The sequence below is a fragment of the Leucoraja erinacea genome, chromosome 22 (genome assembly GCF_028641065.1).
Source record: "Leucoraja erinacea ecotype New England chromosome 22, Leri_hhj_1, whole genome shotgun sequence".
NCBI classification, from domain to species: domain Eukaryota; kingdom Metazoa; phylum Chordata; class Chondrichthyes; order Rajiformes; family Rajidae; genus Leucoraja; species Leucoraja erinaceus.
In genome coordinates, this window is record NC_073398.1 from 27,099,375 (window position 1) to 27,119,473 (window position 20,099).

The following is a 20,099-nucleotide window of genomic DNA, read 5'->3' on the forward strand; positions in this document are numbered from 1 at the left end:
ATACTAGAGCCTTCTAAGATGTTCGACTCTCACCGCGCGGGCCGCGGCTCCACGCTGGGCGGCGCCATGTCGGCCCGTCCGACACACGCTGCTGAGCTGGCAGCGGCCGCGCCCCCCGCCACGACTCTGCCCCTGTTCGATGGAGGGGGATCTTTGTTTGCCTCCACCGAACAGGGGCAGTGTCCAGTAAATGAGTTATTCTTGCTTTAAAATTGCATTTTGAACGAGTTGGAATATGAGGAGTACAGAGTCAATCAGTACTTCCACTAGAAACATAGAAATTAGGTGCAGGAGTAGGCCATTCGGCCCTTCGAGCCTGCACCGCCATTCAATATGATCATGGCTGATCATCCAACCCAACTCAGTATCCCGTACCTGCCTTCTCTCCATACCCCCTGATCCCCTTAGCCACAAGGGCCACATCTAACTCCCTCTTAAATATAGCCAATGAAGTGGCCTCAACTACCCTCTGTGGCAGAGAGTTCCAGAGATTCACCACTCTCTGCGTGAAAAAAGTTCTTCTCATCTCGGTTTTAAAGGGTTTCCCCTTTATCCTTAAGCTGTGACCCCTTGTCCTGGATTTCCCTAACATCGGGAACAATCTTCCTGCATCTAGCCTGTCCAACCCCTTAAGAATTTTGTAAGTTTCTATAAGATCCCCTCTCAATCTTCTAAATTCTAGAGAGTATAAACCAAGTCTATCCAGTCTTTCTTCATAAGACAGTCCTGACATCCCAGGAATCAGTCTGGTGAACCGTCTCTGCACTCCCTCTATAGAGATGTGTAAGAAGGAACTGCACACAGCCGAAGATAGGCACAAAAAGCTGGAGTAAGTCAGCGGGACAGGCTTTAGTTTAGGGGGTGCGGGGCCCAATTGGGAACAATTTTGGTGACCCCCCAGGTTCCCAGCCAAGGTCTGTCAGCCCAGGTGACCACTCAGTCGTTTTCCCATGTGGAGGATACGACTAACAGTAGAGGGCTTAATCATAGGCTTAAGTTAAGAGAAAAGAGATTTAAAAGGGGTCCCTAGAGCAACCATTTTACTCAGAGAGGAGTCTGTATCTGGAGTGCAGCTAAAGAAGCGGATACACTGACTTTTAGAAAATACGTGGAAAGATACATGGATAGGAAAAGTTTAGAGGGCTATGGTCCAAACGCAGGCAAATGTGACAAGCACAGCATGGATAAGACGGGCAGCAGTGCCTGTTTCCATAATGTAAACCTCTGAATCAACAACACTATGACCAGAGAATGTTCAATACGATAATATAAAGTAAGATTTAGTCAACATTTTAGCTGTGCCATCTCTAGCTTGGTGAGTTGGATGAGCAAATGAAGATGATTTATTATGTTTCCGTACATGAACTTGTCTTCGACCAGTTTGATACAACTGTAGAAAGAGTGAGTGTTTGGGGAGAACACATGGGATGTGAATATTTCATTTTAGGTTCACCCATGTGGCAGCTTCCGTTTATGGGGCAGGGTGTGTAGTGTCAAGACTTGATTGCATGTTTTACCATGATCACAGGAGCATCCTTCGATGACAATTTGGAGACATCAAAGTTATGGAGGCCAATCAAAATGTCTTGAAGAAATTTGTGCTGCATGTTGAACAATAGCTGTGCTCTGGTCTCAGGAGATTTGATGGACATTTGGAAGCTATTTTTATTCATTTTCTGCCCTGGTAGTATTTAATGGGTTTATATCATAATATTATACAGTGTGGAAACATACCTTCGGCCCAACTTGTCTGCACCAACCAACATGTCCCGTCTACACTGGTCCTACTTGCTTGCATTTGGCCCATATGCCCCTAAACCTGTCCTATCCATGTACCTGTCTAATTGCTTCTTAAACTTTGCGATAGTTCCTGCCTCAATTACCTCCTCCAGCAACGTGTTCCAATCACGACCACCCTTTGTGTGAGAAAGTTACCCCTCGGATTCCCATAAAATCTTTCCCCCTTCAATATAAACGTATGGCCTCTGGTTCTCATTCCCCATCTCTGGGCAAGAGACTGTGTGTCTACCCGATCTGTTCCTCTTCCTAACAATAAGTATATTTTTAATCCTGCTCATAGTATGTCTGTCTCATTGTGTTTGCCTGGATAGAGTGCACACAACTTTATTCTATTTCCCAAGCTCTGTATAGTGATATGTGATTGCTTTATAAACTGGGAAAAATTGTCCAGTATTCAAATTGTTCAAGGAGGTAATTTAAAAGTAATTATGTTATCTAAGTCAAAGATTTTCTTTAATATAAATCAAACAGAATTTGCCTTCCAAAAAAAAAAGTAAATTTAAAGTTATCTCAGTCCAACAGCGATGAGGCTACTCAGTCTGGAGAGTGGCATCAATGTTGGTCTGTCACGTTCCCAGAGTCCAAAGTAAGTGCGGTCTTCATCTTCTGCCTCAAAGGTGTTAGGATCTCCTTCTGCTCCTCCTCCTTCCTCTTCGTCCTCTTCTCCTTCGGTCCCAATTTGCTTCTGTTTACAGGGCAGGGTGTGTAGTGTCAAGACTTGATTGCATGTTTTACAGTGGTCGCAGGAGCATCTTTCAATAATCTCTTCCCACTCGTCTCCTACACACAAAGCGAACTGATGTCATGAAACACGCGAGTGTCAGCTATCAGAGCCCCAGTATTATTGTTTCACCTTATCAATATCTTAATTTTAAAGAGCTGTGTGTTCTTTTCAATCAGCCACTGACTTTAAATGAAAACTAAAACCTTCAGATTATCTTGATCATCCCAACATGCCTCTGGAATTGGGGTGCTAGCCTGATTATGTTCAGTGAATGTAGTATATCATGCTTGAGATGTCCATACTGAATGTCCAAGCACCCTACTAGAGGAGAAGATTAGATGTACTTCCCACAATTCCATTATTATATATTTGATTTTTCTGAATGTCTCACTTTTTCTTTACATTACGAAAAATACTGATGAACTCCTCAATTAAATGAGTTTATCACTACCCATAAAGATGTACTTTTATTATTGAGACCTCTCTGTGAAAGGCTAAGGCCATAGTGCAAGGTGGATAAAATATATTATTAAACAATTTGGGATGGCTATCCTTCCATGCCTATACAATTGTATAATAGTTATCTTAGTTGTGAATAGTTTAACATAAAATGAGGATATAAAATCAAAAGTGCATGGAATTGAGTGTAATGTATTGGCACAAATTGAAAATTGGTTAACAAACAGGAGCCAGTAGGAATAAACGGGTCTTTCATGGAGTGGTTGGCAGTAAGTGGTGGTTACTATTAGGATCATTTTTCAGCTTCAGCTTTTCAAAAAGATTATCAATGATTTACATGAGGGAACCAAATGTAGATTTTTTTTAATTTGCACTGGTCAAGGTTGCATTATGAATTGTGAGGAGGACACAAAGGCTTCGGTCAATTTAGACGGATTGAGCAAAAAGCATGTCAGATGAGATATAATGTGGATAGATATGAAATTATCTGTGAATGTTTCCACTGGACATAAAACTTAGCAATTGGGAATGTTGCTGCACAAAGAGACTATGATGTGCTTCTACAAATATAAAGGCCACAGCTGAGTTAAGAAGGCAAATCGAATGTTAGCCTTCAGGGCCAAGAATGTCCTGCTGCAGTCTCATGAAGGATCTTTAATCTGAAATATTAATTCTGTTTCTATTTCTGCAGATAGTGTCTCTCCTGCTGAGTGTTCCCAGCATTTAAAAAATGTTTATTCCACTCTTAACATCAATATTGTTTGAATTTGATTTTAGTTTATTGTCATGTTTGCCCGAGGTACTGTGAAAAACTTAAACAATGAAACATTTAAACTCATCATTTCAAAAATACTAACTTTTTCCCCCAAAGTGGATGTCCTCACATTTTTGCACATTATATTCCATGATATAAATTGATAAAAAGAAACTTAAGCATAATCTGCCATTGCATATCTCATACTGATCCTATTATAAAGAGCTTCACAATTTATTCAAATATATAAACAATCTTGCATGAATTTAATTTTCTTTTACACAAATGATTGAATTCCTGGAGCCCAACCTGCAGGATTATTTGACTTTTGAAAAAGCAGAGCGGAAGATACCCCTCGGAAATATGAGTTAAAATCAGAAAATAGTTTGAAGTGAAACTTTCCACTTGCATATCCTTATGACTTGCAACTAATACACAGACACCTAATTATCATCCTGTATAATTCCGATAGACCTCACTAACAATCTAATGTGAGTTTAGATGTAAATAATTGGTGTTTTCTGTTACCTGGGCTTCTTTCTTCTTTCACATCTAGCAATTGTTCAGTTCTTGTCCGTATTTTGTGAGGCTCCTGAGTATCGGGGACCCTGGTAGAAATATGCTCTATTATCATTCTGACCTGTTGACTGGACAATACATTATCATTTTCTGGAACGAGGCTTATGCAACTTTAAAACATCTATGCCAATGGTAAATCATTTGCAGCTCCTAACTGTTGCCAAATTGGGCACCATTTTACTGTTCATTGGATGGTAAATTCTTTACCAGAAAATATCAGATTGGCACCATAAGCAATGCATATCAGATTGGCAGCATTTACATGAGTGTTAGGCAGACAGCTACATGCAGTGTTATTTGTTTGTTATAATGGTGACTTAATTGCTATCTGAGTTCCCTTTCTGATGCAAGGATACTCTATTTCTATAAACTAATAAATATGTGTAATTGCTTACACCGTACAGATTCTACCAGATTGGACAATAGTATATTCCCTGTTGTTATCAAAGTCTTGAACAGACCCTTCATATTCTAAGGATGAATTCCTGAACTTCCAATCCACCTTGTTGCGGACCCTGAACTTTTAAAAAACTGCACTTTCTGTTTCGCTGCAACACAACATTCTGCACTCTGTTTATTTTCATAGTATGATTTGCTTTGAAAACACACAAAGTTTCCCACTGTGTCTCGGTACACATGATAATAATAAACCAATACTAATATTGTTGCCGGATGTTCCATGTGAAAGGAGGCATTCAGTCATTAATATATGCCAAATTTTAACAATACTTCACTTTGTGAATGTTGTGTGAGCATTTACTGTATTTAATCAATTTGCACTTATGCAGCCTCTTTGATGTTGAAAAATGTCCTGAGGCGTTCCCAACACATAAAAAAGGAAAAATAAGATATAAGAGAGTTCAGAGGTGTGACTAAATGTAATAGACATGGAAACGTTGTCCCTCACGTTTCCATTAAATCCTTCCTCTCTCACTTTAACCCTATGTCCTCAACCATGATTCGCCTACCCTGGATAAAATTCTGTGCATCCACCCTATCTATGCCCATGATTTCATACACCTCATGTAACCCCCTCAGTCTATTGCATTTCAAGGAATGTAGTCCCGCCCAATTTATTTACTTAAAAACCAGTGCAGCAGTTCAACAGTCCCAACAGTAAAATGCACTGATTATTTAAAGAGTAACAGACACCACTAGACGTGAGAGAATATCTGTACCATACGTGAATATGTAACATTGGCTGAGAACAGCATCCAGCAGTGCCTTAGTCCAATTTTTATTTGAATTTGAAATCAGACCAGAACCTGCTTTAGAATTGGAGGTGGCTCATGTTAAAAACATAAGCAAAAGGCCCAATTCTTCTAATAGACTATACTATTGTAAGAATTCCTTACCAATCTTTCACGGAGACTTTGTCGTTATTCTTTCCGGAAACTGATTGTGATCTGATTGTGCATCTTGAAGATTCGGAACTGGGAACATCAGACCCATCATGTGTTTCCTTTCCAACCAACATCTTGTTTCTTTTCCAAACTCCTATTTTAGTATTTGCTGTAATATTGCTCCTGATGGGAATGTTACGGTCGGGTTTCTGTGCATCATAAGTGAATTTCTCAGAGCTAATGACTGAGGTTGAGGAGCTCCTTGAATCACACAGGGAGGACTTGGGGAGGTTGATATTGGCATCTTTGAATGTTATTGAGAGTCCGGCATAAATTATGTGAATAAGTTCTTCCCAGAGCTTGAAGACGTGGCCAGGGTGCTTGTCCTGTAGCTGGAGGTAAAATGTGCTACGATTGGCCAGGACCAGCTTTAAACAGCGACTGACCTTTGCATGCACACTCAATCTGACCAATTTCATGGGAAGCATCCTTTCATAGGAGACAAAACAAAACATTCAAAAATCTTTTCTCTGATATTTTGGTTTCTTAATCAGTTGATAAAATCAGTATTTTGTGCAGAGCAAAGCTATACCAATTAACAAGCTTGTAAGAACACATAATAAATATGGTAGATAATCAGAACCTTTTCGCCAGGGTGGAAATGTTAAAGACCAGAGAGCATAGTTTCAAGGTAAGAGGGGCAACGTTTATTCACAGTGCGGTGGGTGGCTGGAACGCGCTAGCAAGGATGATATTGGAAGCAAATATGATAATGGCATTTAATAGGCTTTTAGATAGGCACATGGATATGGAGGGACATGGATTATGTGCAGGCAGAGGAGATTAACTTGGCATCATGATCAGCACAGACATTGTGGGCCAAAGGGCATTATCTCGTGCTGTATTGTTCGACGTTCTATAATAAAAACGTTTTATTCTATGGGTTTTTTTCTTACCCCTTAGATGGAGGAAGTCTGAGGGGTAAGTTTTTCCACAAAGGACGATGAATATCTGGAACAAGATGTGCCTGATGAGGTGATAGAGGCAGATACAACTGCAATGTTGGAAAGGAATTTATATAGTAAAGGCATATACAAACTAATGCAAGTAAATCGGATTGGCATACATTGACATCACAGTCAGCATGGAGTAGATGGACTGAGAAGGCCTGTTTGTGCTAGACTATTATATGATTCCCTGGTTAAGCAACTCATTTTAGCATCTTAATTCTCTGGGGTTCAGGACTGGAATCTTGCTAATTCAGAGAAAACTGTTCTGAACATTATAATTGAGTAACCAATCAACAATTTAGAAAACTGTCTCACTATCACCTGGTTATCTTCATATATCCTTCTCCCTCCGTCCCTTTGGATTCAGGATTTCTGCTGGCCACGATCAAGATGTTCGGAAGTGGTAAGAATGGAACAGAAGCAGTTATTCCTAAAGTCAGGAGTGTTGGGATGTTGTGGATGTCCACAAGATTTCCACGTCTAGTCACCTGTATTTGAATCAAATATTAAATGGTCAAAATGTCATCTTTCTGGCAGAGCATCCCCATCCCTGGGCACTACATGTAACATGTTCATTGAGCATTTGAGTGAGATGGGTGAAGAACTGCTGTAAACACTGTTCAACCTCAACATAAATTGTCATTGAAACAGTACACGGAACAATGATGATGCAATAAAGCAATTACACAATTGAATATAGAAGGGTCCCGACATGACCCGAAACGTCACCTATCCATGCTCTCCAGAGATGCTGCCTGCCCTGCTGAGTTACTCCAACGGTTTGTGTCCTTTTGTGTTAACTAGCATCTGCAGTTCCTTGTTTCAACAGAAGTGTAGTTCTGGATTGGAAACATCTCACAAACATAAACAAAACTGGATTAGTGTTCAAGCTTGTGTTCCTAATTGACATGAGCAATATCACTGAAACAGAATAACTGGTAATTTACTACATCTGATATCAGGACACAGATGAGCATGAAATAGATGATTATTTGGCTAAAGTGCCCAAAATCGAAATAATATTTATAACATGCAAGGAGATTTAATTCATCATGTATGTGTTGATCAAAAAAACAGCTAACCAACCTAATCACACCTACCAACACTTCATCCATAACCCTGCAGTGATGAGGATTTCTTCCTCTACTATCCTTTCAGACAGTGGGACTTGACCTTTACATTGCCCTGGGAGGGGGAAAAAAATCATCATCTTCCATCTAAGCATTTTTCAAATTACTTTAAGTCTATCCCTCCTGGGGTTTGCTCCACAGCTAAGAGAAGTAGGTATTTTGTTTCCCCTCCCCCTCCCCAACATTGCCCAATTAAGCTTCCCCTCAGCTTTTGCTGTTCCAAAGATAATAGCCTCATCCAAACCCTATACCTAATGCATCCCATCCAATATTTTCAGCGCTACAATTTTCCAGTCCGAACAACATCCTCATAAATCTATTCTGCGCCTTCTCTTGTGTAATCATAGAACTGCATACAACATTTAGGTTATGGCATGACATACTTTGTTAATACCTCCAGCATAACCTCCCTTCGCTGGTATCTTATACTTTGGCTAATGTAGGAAAGCATCCTGTTTGCCTTTGTAACTCCCTTATTAACCTGTCTTGCTACTTTTAAAGAGGTATGAACATAAATGCAGAGATCTCTCTGTTCTTCTACACCTCAATATCCTTCCATTTATTATTTATTTGCTTGTTGCACATCCTCAAATCTATTACTTCTCTTGCCAGGATTAAATTATGTCACTTTTCTGACCAATTGACCAGTCCAACTACATCTTAGGGCAAAACATTGCCAGTTCCCTGTCAACAGCATGATCAATAGTTTAAGAAGGGTCTTAAAGAAGGAAATATAGGGAGAAACCCACACACCCACTGTGGCGCAGTGGTAGAATTGCTGCCTTACAGCTCCAGAGACCCGGGTTCGATCCCGACTACGCATGCTGTGTCTACGAAGTTCGTACATTCTTCCCGTGACCGCGTGGGTTTTCTCCAAGATCTTCAGTTTCCTCCCACTCTCCAAAGACATACAGGTATGTAGGTTAATTGGCATGGTGTATGTGTAAATTGTCCCTAATGTGTACAGGATAGTGTTAATGTGCGGGGATCGCTGGTCGGTGCGGACTTGGTGGTCCAAAGGGCCTGTTTCGCGCTGTATCTCAAAAAATTATTTTAAAAAAATAAATAAATATAGAAGAAGAAAAAATGTAGAGAGAATTCCTGAGCCCAGGGCCTTGTCAGCTAAAGTTAAAACTTATAGGCAGTGAGTTTCCGCCAGTGGAGGATCAATTCAATTAAGGGATGATCAGGAGGTCAGAATTGAAGAAGTACTGTTTTCTGAAAGGATTGCAGGACTGGAGCAGATTACAGAGACAAGGGCAGAGTAGATCTTGGAATGAGCTGCAAACAAAGTGAGAATTTTAGAAATCATCACACTGTATTTAGGAACCCTGGTTGGCAATAAATGTGCTATCGCTAGAATCATTTGATGTCAGTTTCAACGTATGTAGAATTTTTAATAACAACAAGTTTGTGAATAATAGAATGTAGAAGGCCTACCACAGTCTATTTGAAAAGTCACTGGAGGTAGAATGGCATAGCTGAGACTTTCAGCAACAGGTGAATTGAGATGTGCAGCAGGGCCACACTATGTCACAGAAGTAGAAAATAAGTGACACTGTGGTTAGAAAGATCATTTCTGGGTCAGAACAGACATCTAGTTGCAGATCACCATTGTTCAGTTTAAAACAGATACCAGGCAGAGGGATGACATCAGTAACAAAGTCTGTGACCAAATTTAGCATATGGCTTCAGCCGATCCAATATTCAGTGTGATGAAATATCTGTTCATCCAGTGCTGTTTGTTGGATAAGATGTTTGACACCATAGGGTCAGAGAGGGGCTGACTTGAAATGAAATTCTTGGACTGGCTAAAGGAGTTACTAAAAAAGATTTTGAAATTATCAAATGACATTTGTGCAAAGCAGCAATTGACAAAAGAAGCAACATGTGGAGATATAATCCAAAAGAGAAAAAATACAGTATAGGTTTGGAAGGATGCTGTTATATTAATATCAAAAGTACAATCAAGGAAAGGAACATGGAAAAATGTTACACCAACTCTGAAATTATCCTGATTTCACATGTTTTATATATAACTTTTAAATTTATTTGGATGGCACAGAACTCATACAGGAGCCAAACCAGCGCTCAATGAAAATGGAAATTGAACTTAGCTTAAACTAAATGTTTAAGAAAGAACTGCAGATGCTGGTAAAATCGAAGGTAGACACAAAATGCTGGAGAAACTCAGCGGGTGAGGCAGCATCTATGGAGAGAAGGGTCTCGACCCAAAATTTCGGCAATTCCTTCTCTCCATAGATGCTGCCTCACCCGCTGAGTTTCTCCAGCATTTTGTATCTACCTTAGCTTAAACTAATCCTTAAGTGAGTACAACAAGGAAAAAGGGATTAAAAAGACTTGCTATGGACAAATAACAGCAAATAAACAACAATGAGAGAAAATGCATGAGAATTATATATAGAGAAAAAATTAGAAAATATATTGTTTAAGGGAAATATAAGCAAAATGTAATTAATTTTCCTTCCAGTTATGCAAATTTAGTTTTTTACTTTTTGCCATGAGCAAGACATTGGGAGATGAACTAGTTCTGGATTTTTGAAGAAACCTGAATGTAAATCTAAATCACAGTTTGCATCTCCATACTATAACAATGAATCCTACTTTTGATATCACATCAGTAAGATATTATTAGTATTGTGGACAAGTTTCCCGAGCACCTTGCAGTTTAATCAGTCTGACCCGATTTTCTAGACTGCACCCACATGGCATGAGCTGTGGATGCTTGCCAGAGTTGTAGATTTGTTCATCTTTTCCCATCCTTTTATTTTTTTGTACTAATCTATGTATTGAACATCAAAAAGTCAATGCCATTGTGTGTCACATATACTAACATAAATGTTTACCTGACTTTTCTTGTTTTTTAATCAGGTTCCACCAGGTTAATTCCCCAGATGATGTATGATGAAAGAATGGGTCGACTGGGCTTGTATTCACTGGAATTTAGAAGGATGAGAGATGATCTTATCGAAACATATAAAATTCTTAGGGGATTGGACAGGGTAGATGTAGGAAAAATGTTCCTGATGTTGGGGGAGTCCAGAACCAGGGGTCACAGTTTAAGAATAAGGGGTAGGCCTTTTTGGACTGAGATGAGGAAAAACTTTTTTACCCAGAGAATCTGTGGAATTCTCTGCCACAGAAGGCAGTGGAGGCCAATTCACTGGATGTTTTCAAGAGAGAGTTATATTAGCTCTTAGCTCTTAGGGCTCGGAATAAAGGGATATGGGGAAAAGGCCGGAACGGGGTACTGATTTTGGATGATCAGCCATGATCATATTGAATGGCTCGAGGGGTCGAATGGCCTACTCCTGCACCTATTTTCTATGTTACTCGGAAGTTGAATTTAGTTCAAATGTCCATGGAGTTCTCTGGAATTTACAGCCAAACGTTCAAATATTGACATTTTATTTGCAGCGTGCAGTAGTAAATGAACATTGTTTAACCCCCTATTTTCTCTCTCTCATCTTTCCCCATTCCATTACCTTTGCATGGAGATCTATGATTTGCTGCCAACAACATCTCATCTACTGATTTTTGTCTCAGCTAGTTCGAAATTTGTTATAGTGCAATGCAGTCTGAAGGATTACACGTTCCATTCAGTGAACTATATAAACATAAAAATGATCTTGACTCAATGCTAGTATTTCAGTCACTGAACACTGCTTTGTGATGTCATGAGGGGAGCTGCTTGAAACCAGGACATGTTGTGACATAATAAATATTGACCAGCTGCTGGACAATCCAGTGCTATCCCATAGAGAAGATGTATTTCCGAGAGCTTTATTAAGCGAAGTAAGTTGTAAATTGAAATCTAAGATCAATTACAGTTATTTTGGGTGATATGGGGTAATGTAATAAACATTTGGCCACGTAATGTGTTAATTCCTGATGTGTAATCCACTGCAGGTGTGGTAATGATCTTAACATGTCCCAAGATAAGCCCATTTTTTAAACCATATAATAACAGCCACTTTTCGAGGTTGATATAAACTTTTTCCAGGATTCCCCTCCTAGATTTGCTCTCCTAGTTCCTCTCCCAGTTTTGCTGTCCAATGATGTATTGCTAAAGATCATTCTGAAGACTTTGATTGAGAACAACTGGGATCTCATTGTGATGATCTTAACAGCCAAATATAAAACTCAGTCGCTTTGTAACCGGACCTCTGGTGCAACATATGGGTTATTGTAATACATTTGTGTTTTACACTGTACTTCAACATCAGCAGGGTTGGATTGCACCTGAAAGGTTATCTCACTTTTCACAGAAGCTGATAAACCCACTCTAAACTCATGGCATTTCTTAACTTTATTAAAAACATTAATGTAACATTAACTGACCTGCCTATCAACCTAATTAAACATTTCCTATCTGCTAGCAAAAACATATGTACAGAATAAGGGAAAATGTTAAAAGTAAATTTTCATTTTTTTAAAAAAATTGAACATTTATAGAAACAGAGGTGGGAAAACAGTACCTTTGATTCTCGAAATGTTCTTTTTTTCAAAAAAGAATTGAGAATTGACTTTTAAAATTAACAGAAGATTTCAAACTGCTTTTGAACATTACATTTGATTTATTCATTCCACATGAATAATAATAATTAATATAATAAACATATAACCAATACAGGGAGTGTCATCAAACTTGCCCTGGTGATCTTTTACAAAGGGCTCTTCCATGCTTTACCATACATAGGCAATCACCCTAAGCTCGACTGAAGCAGTTATGAACCCTGAGTTTTTTTCATGATCCTTCAAATTTCAACACGAGTCCTGTCTCTTGGTGCTCCCAACACAATATTGAATCTTAGTCACACTTGTTTGCAGTGTTTGCACATCCACGTGCATCTAATGAGCCTTACTTCAAAATGATAAATTCTCCTGCTCAATTTCTGTTTAGTAATCTTATTTAAGAAATTAACAGTCCTTTTGATGATATTCAGAAATGAAATCAAGAAATCCTCTTGGGAATTTGCAAAGACGTGGGGTGAGGCTTACGCATCAAAGGAAAATGGCAAAATTGAGATTATTCGAATTTTTCTTAGGTGAGATTATTATGGGCTATGAAACCAAAATGGATAACTGGAAGGTATAGAAAAACAGACATCATTTAATTTAACTTTTATTTCTATTGTCCAAATTGTAATAATCTCCAACTCATCTGTGACTTTCAGTGGATGCAGAACAATTTCTCCTTTTTATTGAATTAGTATTTTAAAGGTCCTGACTTAGACTTTACCCCTCTCCCTATGTTTTCAGATCATAATTCTTGCCTGTCATCCACCCATCATATTCAGACTCCATCACTGGTATCCTTTTCACTAAAAGCTTATAAACACAGTATTCAAGAACTTCCCAATTACTCAGAGTCCAAAACACAACCATCTGCTATACTCTATTTGTTGCTGCCATAGAATTTGTAGCATCAGCTCAACTCTCTTAAGAAATGCAGCAACCACAGTGTGGTACTGTACCACATGAACTTGAATTAAACTTTAAAAAAAACGACCTCATCAGTTCTGGGGAATTAAGGAATAGTGAATAAATTCTGGCATTTCTAGCAATGTCCCTTAAACGAATAAGCCACTTTCCTATTTGAGGAGGCCTGGATTATTGATCCAAGAATCCCACAAATGCAGTTTAAGTACTTAAATGCAAATGTTTGAAATTGCTGAAAAAAATAATTAGTATTAGTAATGGTGAATATGGGTGACAAGGAAAATGTTGGGACAGTCATATAAAGCCCTCTGATTCATTGATGTCCTTCCGGGAAGGAATGTCGAACTTTCTTGCCTGATAGGATGATTCCAGACCCTGTAAGGTGATTGAATCTTAATGGGCCTGTCCCACTTAGGCAATTTTTTAGGCAACTACAGGAGACTAGTTTGTCGCAACGTGTTCGCGGGTGGTTGCCGGGAGTAGTCTCCTCAGTCGTGCAAAAAGTCATAGCTGCATTCTGGTCGCCGCTAAATTTTCAACATGTGGAACGTTTTTCGGCGACAGTGGGTTTGACGTCAATGAACATAGCTTGACTTCTCCTGACGTAGGTGCTGATGTAGGTTGTCGCCAGGATGACGTAGGTTGTTGCCGGTTTTTCAACGACCTGCTATGACTATGACAGTCGCCGGCAGTTGCCAAAAAAATCACCAAGTGGGACAGGCCCATAACATCTAGCTATAACGCCTACACAAACCACTTATTCCGAGGGGCAGGTTGGAGAATGGATGTTGACTTTGACAATTATGTCTGTGTGGATACTTTAAATAGGGAACTCCACTAGGTGTAATGTGGACCGTAGACATAAGAGATTACAAATGCTCGATTCTTGAGCAAAAAAGAGTGCCGGAGGAACTCAGCAGGCCAAGCAGCATCTGTGGAGAGAAAGGGACAGACAACATTTTGGATCAGTGTAAAGAAGGGGTCCTGATTCAAAACATCATCTGTCCATTTCCCTCCACAGGTGCTGGCTGGCTTGCTGAGTAACTCCAGCACTTAGTTTTTTTGAATCTGCACTGCGTCATTTACCAAAGTGTTCCGTGGACACCAGGAGACAGCTGTAGACCAGTAATATATATTATGGTATGTGGAAAAGTAACATATTCCAACATGAGAACAATCAAATCTCTCATGACCTCAATTCCAAAAAATCAATAAAGGTAACACTTACTTTGCACTTTCAGCTTAGGTGAAAGCACCTTACGACAGCCAAGCCTGAGGAAGAACCCTCCCTTTAAATATTTGATGGTGAGCTTGACTCACTGAATTTGTAATCGTAAAGTTACCTTCTGACTCACGAGAAAGAAATTCTCAAATATATATTTCAGCCAAGACTCCATCTACATAGATTTCACCTGACCCTACAGACCATATAACCATATAACAATTACAGCACGGAAACAGGCCATCTCGGCCCTACGAGGCAAGGAATGGCTCAATTACCAGGACCAGAGGTATCTAAGGCGTTCTATTCATTAACAGTGGAATTGTCCATCACCTGATTTCAAGTTTATTATTAAAACTTCATGAATTTAATTGTACAGTAATGCCATAGGTTTAAAATATCCAACTTAGGCAAGATTATGCATTAACAGAAACAAACAATAACTTCATAGGCAAACATTCTGTTCAGATGGTTTAGTTGAGTGATGTTTAGTGGTCAGGTCAGGGAAAAAACCTCATCTTTTAGTTTAGAGATACAGCGCGAAACAGACCCTTAGGCCCACCGGATCCGCGCCGACCAGCAATCCCCGCACATTAACACTATCCTGGGAACAATTTTATTTTTACATTTACTAAGCCAATTAACCTATGAACCTGTACGTTTTTGGAGTATGGGAGGAAACCAAAGATTGCGGAGAAAACCCACGCAGGTCACATGGAGAACTTACAAACTCCGTACAGACAGCACCTGTCGAACCCGGGTCTCCGGCGCTGCATTCGCTGTAAGGCGCAGCAACTCTACCGCTGCGCCACTGTGACCGCCCTTTGAAATTTTCTTTGAAATAATGTTGTGGGATTTTTTGTGTATATACTGGATAGAACCACCAGAGTTTGGGTGTGAATCGTTTGTAAAAGACTGATTTACATCTGAGAGAGTGGTTCTTCCTCAGTACTGTTTTGGTATGTTTTAGCCATGAACTCTCCACCGATAATAGATTCTGGTCTGATTCTTTGTACCTGAATAAAATCACTTTCAAAGACGGCAGATTGAGCAAAGAGGTTATACTCCCGAGATCGAAGGAGCTTGTGTAGTGATCCACCTTCCACACCGAGCTGTGCGGGACTGGGTCTTGAAGATCCCGTGCTAGAATTGACGGCCTCTGTTATACCTGTGAAGAAATCACTTCTGTATGAAGTTGACTGATCCATCTTCACTCTGCCCCTCCACTATGCAATTCTCAGGTCAATTCTCTTTCCAAGTTACTGCACTTCTCTTGTGCACCTGTTGAGTTGTTTCTCTGTGAAGAATTCCATTTCATCTCTCCATCACTCCAGTAATTGACAGTTGAAGTTAATACACAAAAGGATTGTAGTTGCTGTTATCAAACTCTTTCCAATTGGATCACGCTATATCCAACTGGCACCATACCAGTGAAAGTCAAGTGTTACTCAGATTGGGTTCATTGAGATGACAGCAGATGGAGGTGTCATAATAGTTGTCAGGGGTGCATCACCTTTCTAGTGAGATCATAGACCTACAGCAGTGTGGGGAAAGCAGAAACATAAAATAGCACTACATGTCAATGATCAGATGTATCTACTTTTTTGACAATTATCCTCCAATTGCATTCTTGGTGCACTCAACTTTCATCCCACTGGCGTAAACATGGCTGATTCTCTTTCTCACTTCCATGCCCAGGCAAGGTGCGTCTTGCTTTGAGCTGTTGATGCATCCAATTTGTCACATTTCCTTGGATCTCATGCACTAATCAATCTGATCAATCTGTCAAGTTAGGACCATGCTAACTACTTTATTAAAATTATATACGAGTTTCAGCCATCGCTACTTTCTCAGCCATGATCTTTTCTCTAAAACTCCAGACTGACCAATCCTTGTTTTTCCTGGTGGTGCTTTATACTACCCTTCAGAAAGCTTTCAAGTAATTTGCCCACCAATTAATTTAAGGCTTAATTACTCAAATTATCCTTTGTTTCCTTATTAGACAACTATATTCAATTGGCATATTTATAATCAATGGGCAGAGCACCTGCTTCTAAAGAAAATTAGAAATAATGTCCGGAATGTCTATTTTAATTCATGGCTAGTTTAGTTTAGAGATACAGTGTGGAAATAGGCCCTTCGGCCCACCGAGTCCACACCGACCAGCCATCCCAGCACATTAACACTATCCTACACACACACGGGACAATTTACACTTAAACCAAGCCAATTAACCTACAAACCTGTGCGTCTTTGGACTGTGGGAGGAAACCGAAGATCTCGGCGAAAACCCACGTGGTCACGGGGAGAACTCCGTACAAACAACACGTAGTCGGGATCAAACCCGGGTGTCTGGCACTGCAAGGCAGCGACTCTACTGCAGCACCACTGTGCCATCCTAAATGTTTTGAATAGAATGATTAGGTGGGCACCTAATGTCTCGTAGCTTCAGTGATCCCGGTTCGATCCTTAACTCTAGTGCTATCTTTTGCATATTCTCCCTCTTTCAGTTTGCTCCCACATACCAAGGATGTGTGAATTGATAGGTTAATTGGCCATTATAAACAGCTCCTAACATGTAGGTGAGTGGTGGAATTCAGTGGGGAGAATAAAATGACATTAGTGTAGGAATGTCATATTATTCTCTAATGATGTTGTAAACGGATGCTTAGTGGCTAACATAACTGTATGGAAGTGCCTGTTTCTCTGATTTTGTAATTTTTCCCTACTTTTTAAGTTGCTATTTGCCCTGCCCTTTTCAATTCCCCAGTTTATCCACTGTGGCCTCTTTCATAGAATTACTTCTCACAGCCATAATTCATTGAATCATAGCAATTTACAGCCTAGAAGTAAGCTATCATGCCTATCTTGTCTAGAATTTTCAGGTGCTCATCAAGATACTTTTAAAATGTTTCTGCTTTCCTCACACCTTCAGCAAGTTTGAGTAAAACAATGTTTTCTCAACTCCATTTTAAACTTACCAATCAACTTAAATCGGCATTCCTTGTTACCGACTTCTCTGTTAATGGAAATAAGTTATTTCTTTTTATAACCTTCTGAAAACTTTAGGCACCTTAATTCAATATCCCAAGTGGCAGTGTGAGTTGTGAGGAAGATGGCAAAAAGATTCAAAGAAAGGTAGATAAGCTAAATGACTGGGTGAGAACAGGGCAGATGCAAATGCAGTTTAGAACAATGTGTGGATTCCACTTTGGTAGGAAGACAAGAAAAGTAGAGGATTTTTTTTAAATGGTGGGAGGTTGAACATTGTTGCTGTTCAGAGGGACCTGGGTAACCTTACACAAGAATCACTGAAAGTTACATACAGGCATCTCAAGCACTTAGGAATGAGCTATTTACCTTGAGAGACGTTCAAATGCCAATGGCATGGATCTAAAGCACATGGTAGAAAGATTAGAGGGGAGATGACACGTTGTGGAGGGAACAGTCCCTGTAGAAACCGGTGTGGACGGGAAGATGTGACAGGTGGCAGAAATGTAAATCAGCTATTTGCATAGTCTGCAAATCCTCCGTCTACAATTCATGGTCGGAGGCTATCAAATAAATTACTTTTGAAACTGACTAGGCAATCTCTTCTATTGACACTTATAATGTACTTTATCAAACAATGTAACATCCATTGATATTTTAAGGTCATCGAAACTATCCGTTGGATATGGGCCATTCTGTTTTGTACTATTGTAACACATCAAAGACAATAAATAATTGTTTATGTCAATCCACTCAATGAAATTGTGTCTGACAACACCCAACCTAGAACTGGGACTCCCTGTATTTAATTGTGCTGTTGCAGGGGAAATCAAGGATAGTTAGAGAAGGGTTTTTTTGTGCATTGAGTACATATCAGCTCCATGCAAAAGTACAATAGTTATCATTTCTTCATAGACTTTAAAATTGTTTCACCTCACATACTTCTCTGACTCAGTTTTGAATGCTTTGATTGAATTCATCTCCACTCAATGCATTTCAGACTAACAGACTTGAAACAGCTATATGTCAGGACCACAATCTGAATTCTTCTGAAGTGTGAAGAAGGGTTCTAACCCAAAACGTCACCTATTCCTTTTCGCCAGAGATGCCGCCTGACCTGTTGAGTTATTCCAGCATTTTGTGTCTATCTTTGGTTTAAACCAGCATCTACAGTTCCTTCCTATACATATGTTGGGCCCATCCAGGTTTAAGAGAAATTGATTGTGAAAAGATTTCACAAAGGTGTGCCCTTTTTCCCACTAAATCGAATTCCTTATGGGCACTTTATCTGCAAATATTGAATATGGGCCTGATCCAACCAGTCTTGGCTGAGTATTCGTCCTGCACTCATGAAACAGAAAGAAGCTGTGAATTGTAGTGGCTCAGTTTAGCGGAGCTGATAGATTAGCAAAAGAAAATCTGCTTTTTGTTACCAAAAGGTCGAATCATGAAGCAGGCCCTGCAGTCCACCATGTGCCGACTGACCATGTGCTGACTTAAGTACACGTCCACACTAATTTTATTTTATTCTTGTCAGATTTTAGTTATTATTGAGAAATCATATTTTGAATATTAAATCAAGTAATTTGAGCTCTTCTAAAAAGTGTGGAAGGAAACGGACTTTTTAATTTCTGAAGCGGACTGTTTGGTTTAACGGGTTGGTTCCCGTCGGAAGAGTTGTTCAGGCGGCACAGTAAAGATGGCAGCGCCCGCAGGGGAGGATCAGGCTGTCGCTCAGAGCCGTTTGAGGACCGTGTTCGTGAGAAACCTGCCGACCTCGGCTAACAACGAGCGGCTAGAGGAGATTTACAGCGAGCTGGGGCCGGTGAAGCATTGTTTCGTAGTGAAGGAGAAAGGTTAGGGAAGAGGAAGCAGTGTGCACACGTTGGGAACAGCAACAGCAGCAGCAGCAACGTGGTGCTGTTGTAGTCGGGGCTGTTGTCCTGCTGCTGCACTTTGGTTTTGGGTTGGTGGTCGGTTCAGTGGAAGGGGTGATATGAGTGAGGGGGTTGCTCCCTTTGATCAGTGGCTCAGGCTGACGGGACCCCACCATCTCGACGTTGTAGAATTATAACTCACCATTATGACCACCATTTCAGTGGGCTTCACCTGTAACGAGCTTTTTTTTCAACATAGCATATATAAATTTAAACACACACCGTGAATCACGGTCAGCAAAGCAAGAGTGATGACAAAAATGCTGGAGAAACTCAGCGGGTGAGGCAGCATGGACAGCAGAGTTAAATCTGCGTTGAAGGTTGGCAAGATACCAGAAAAATCTTTAAGTTTGATCTGAAGTTTCTTGATCTAAGGTTGTCAGCAGTCTTGCTAACGCAGAAGTTGCTGGAATGACAGAATTGCATGAAAATTCATAGAAAAGTGGGAACTAGACGCCCTTCAGATTGTATTAAACGGAAAAAGTAAGGTATCTTAATTATAATGGGGCAGTGGCATGGAACCCCATGAAGCATTTACCTCATGATCTATATTATTAACGGATTAAACTTAATGTATAAGGAAGAAATATGATTGGCAGAAGTTATGAGTTAGCGTTATTAGGTATAGACAAGGATATGTAGAGGAATTGATTCTGATTCTGTTCTGAAGATAGGCACATAATTGAG

The 20,099-nt window shown here is 39.9% G+C and overlaps 2 protein-coding genes across 4 annotated transcripts in view; one reads left to right on the forward strand and one right to left on the reverse strand.

Moving 5' to 3' along the window:
• Positions 1 to 377: 377 nt before the first annotated feature.
• Positions 378 to 19,640, reverse strand: LOC129707876 (Golgi-associated RAB2 interactor protein 1A-like). 3 transcript variants are annotated; one of them, XM_055653289.1, is made up of 6 exons: positions 19,555 to 19,640; positions 15,501 to 16,018; positions 6,991 to 7,157; positions 5,672 to 6,148; positions 4,266 to 4,384; positions 378 to 2,580 (listed from the first exon to the last, which is right to left on the reverse strand). In XM_055653289.1, the coding sequence occupies exons 2-6, from the start codon at positions 15,690 to 15,692 to the stop codon at positions 2,306 to 2,308; spliced, it is 1,230 nt and encodes a 409-aa protein (XP_055509264.1). In that variant the 5' UTR covers positions 15,693 to 16,018; positions 19,555 to 19,640; the 3' UTR covers positions 378 to 2,305. The 3 variants fall into 3 exon arrangements, with proteins under 3 accessions (XP_055509264.1, XP_055509263.1, XP_055509265.1); XM_055653288.1 differs by lacking the exon at positions 19,555 to 19,640 and adding an exon at positions 18,909 to 18,978; XM_055653290.1 differs by lacking the exon at positions 19,555 to 19,640 and adding an exon at positions 18,909 to 18,975 and having other exon boundaries at positions 4,266 to 4,345.
• The window catches only part of rbm28 (RNA binding motif protein 28), a 31,155-nt gene continuing 30,190 nt past the window's right edge, over positions 19,135 to 20,099 (forward strand). The window contains exon 1 of the mRNA XM_055653287.1: positions 19,135 to 19,331. Within this exon, the coding sequence (XP_055509262.1) occupies positions 19,175 to 19,331 (157 nt within the window). The 5' untranslated portion in view covers positions 19,135 to 19,174. The remainder of the gene's footprint in view (positions 19,332 to 20,099) is intronic.

Excerpts from the sequence above, each read along its gene's own strand:
- LOC129707876 (XM_055653289.1), bottom strand. The coding sequence starts at position 15,692 with ATGGATCAGTCAACTTCATACAGAAGTGATTTCTTCACAGGTATAACA. Across the intron at positions 6,149-6,990 it reads GGATATATGAAGATAACCAG|GATGCTTCCCATGAAATTGG; the intron begins GTGATAGTGAGA and ends CTCCTATGAAAG. Across the intron at positions 2,581-4,265 it reads GAAAGAAGAAAGAAGCCCAG|GAGACGAGTGGGAAGAGATT; the intron begins GTAACAGAAAAC and ends CTTTGTGTGTAG.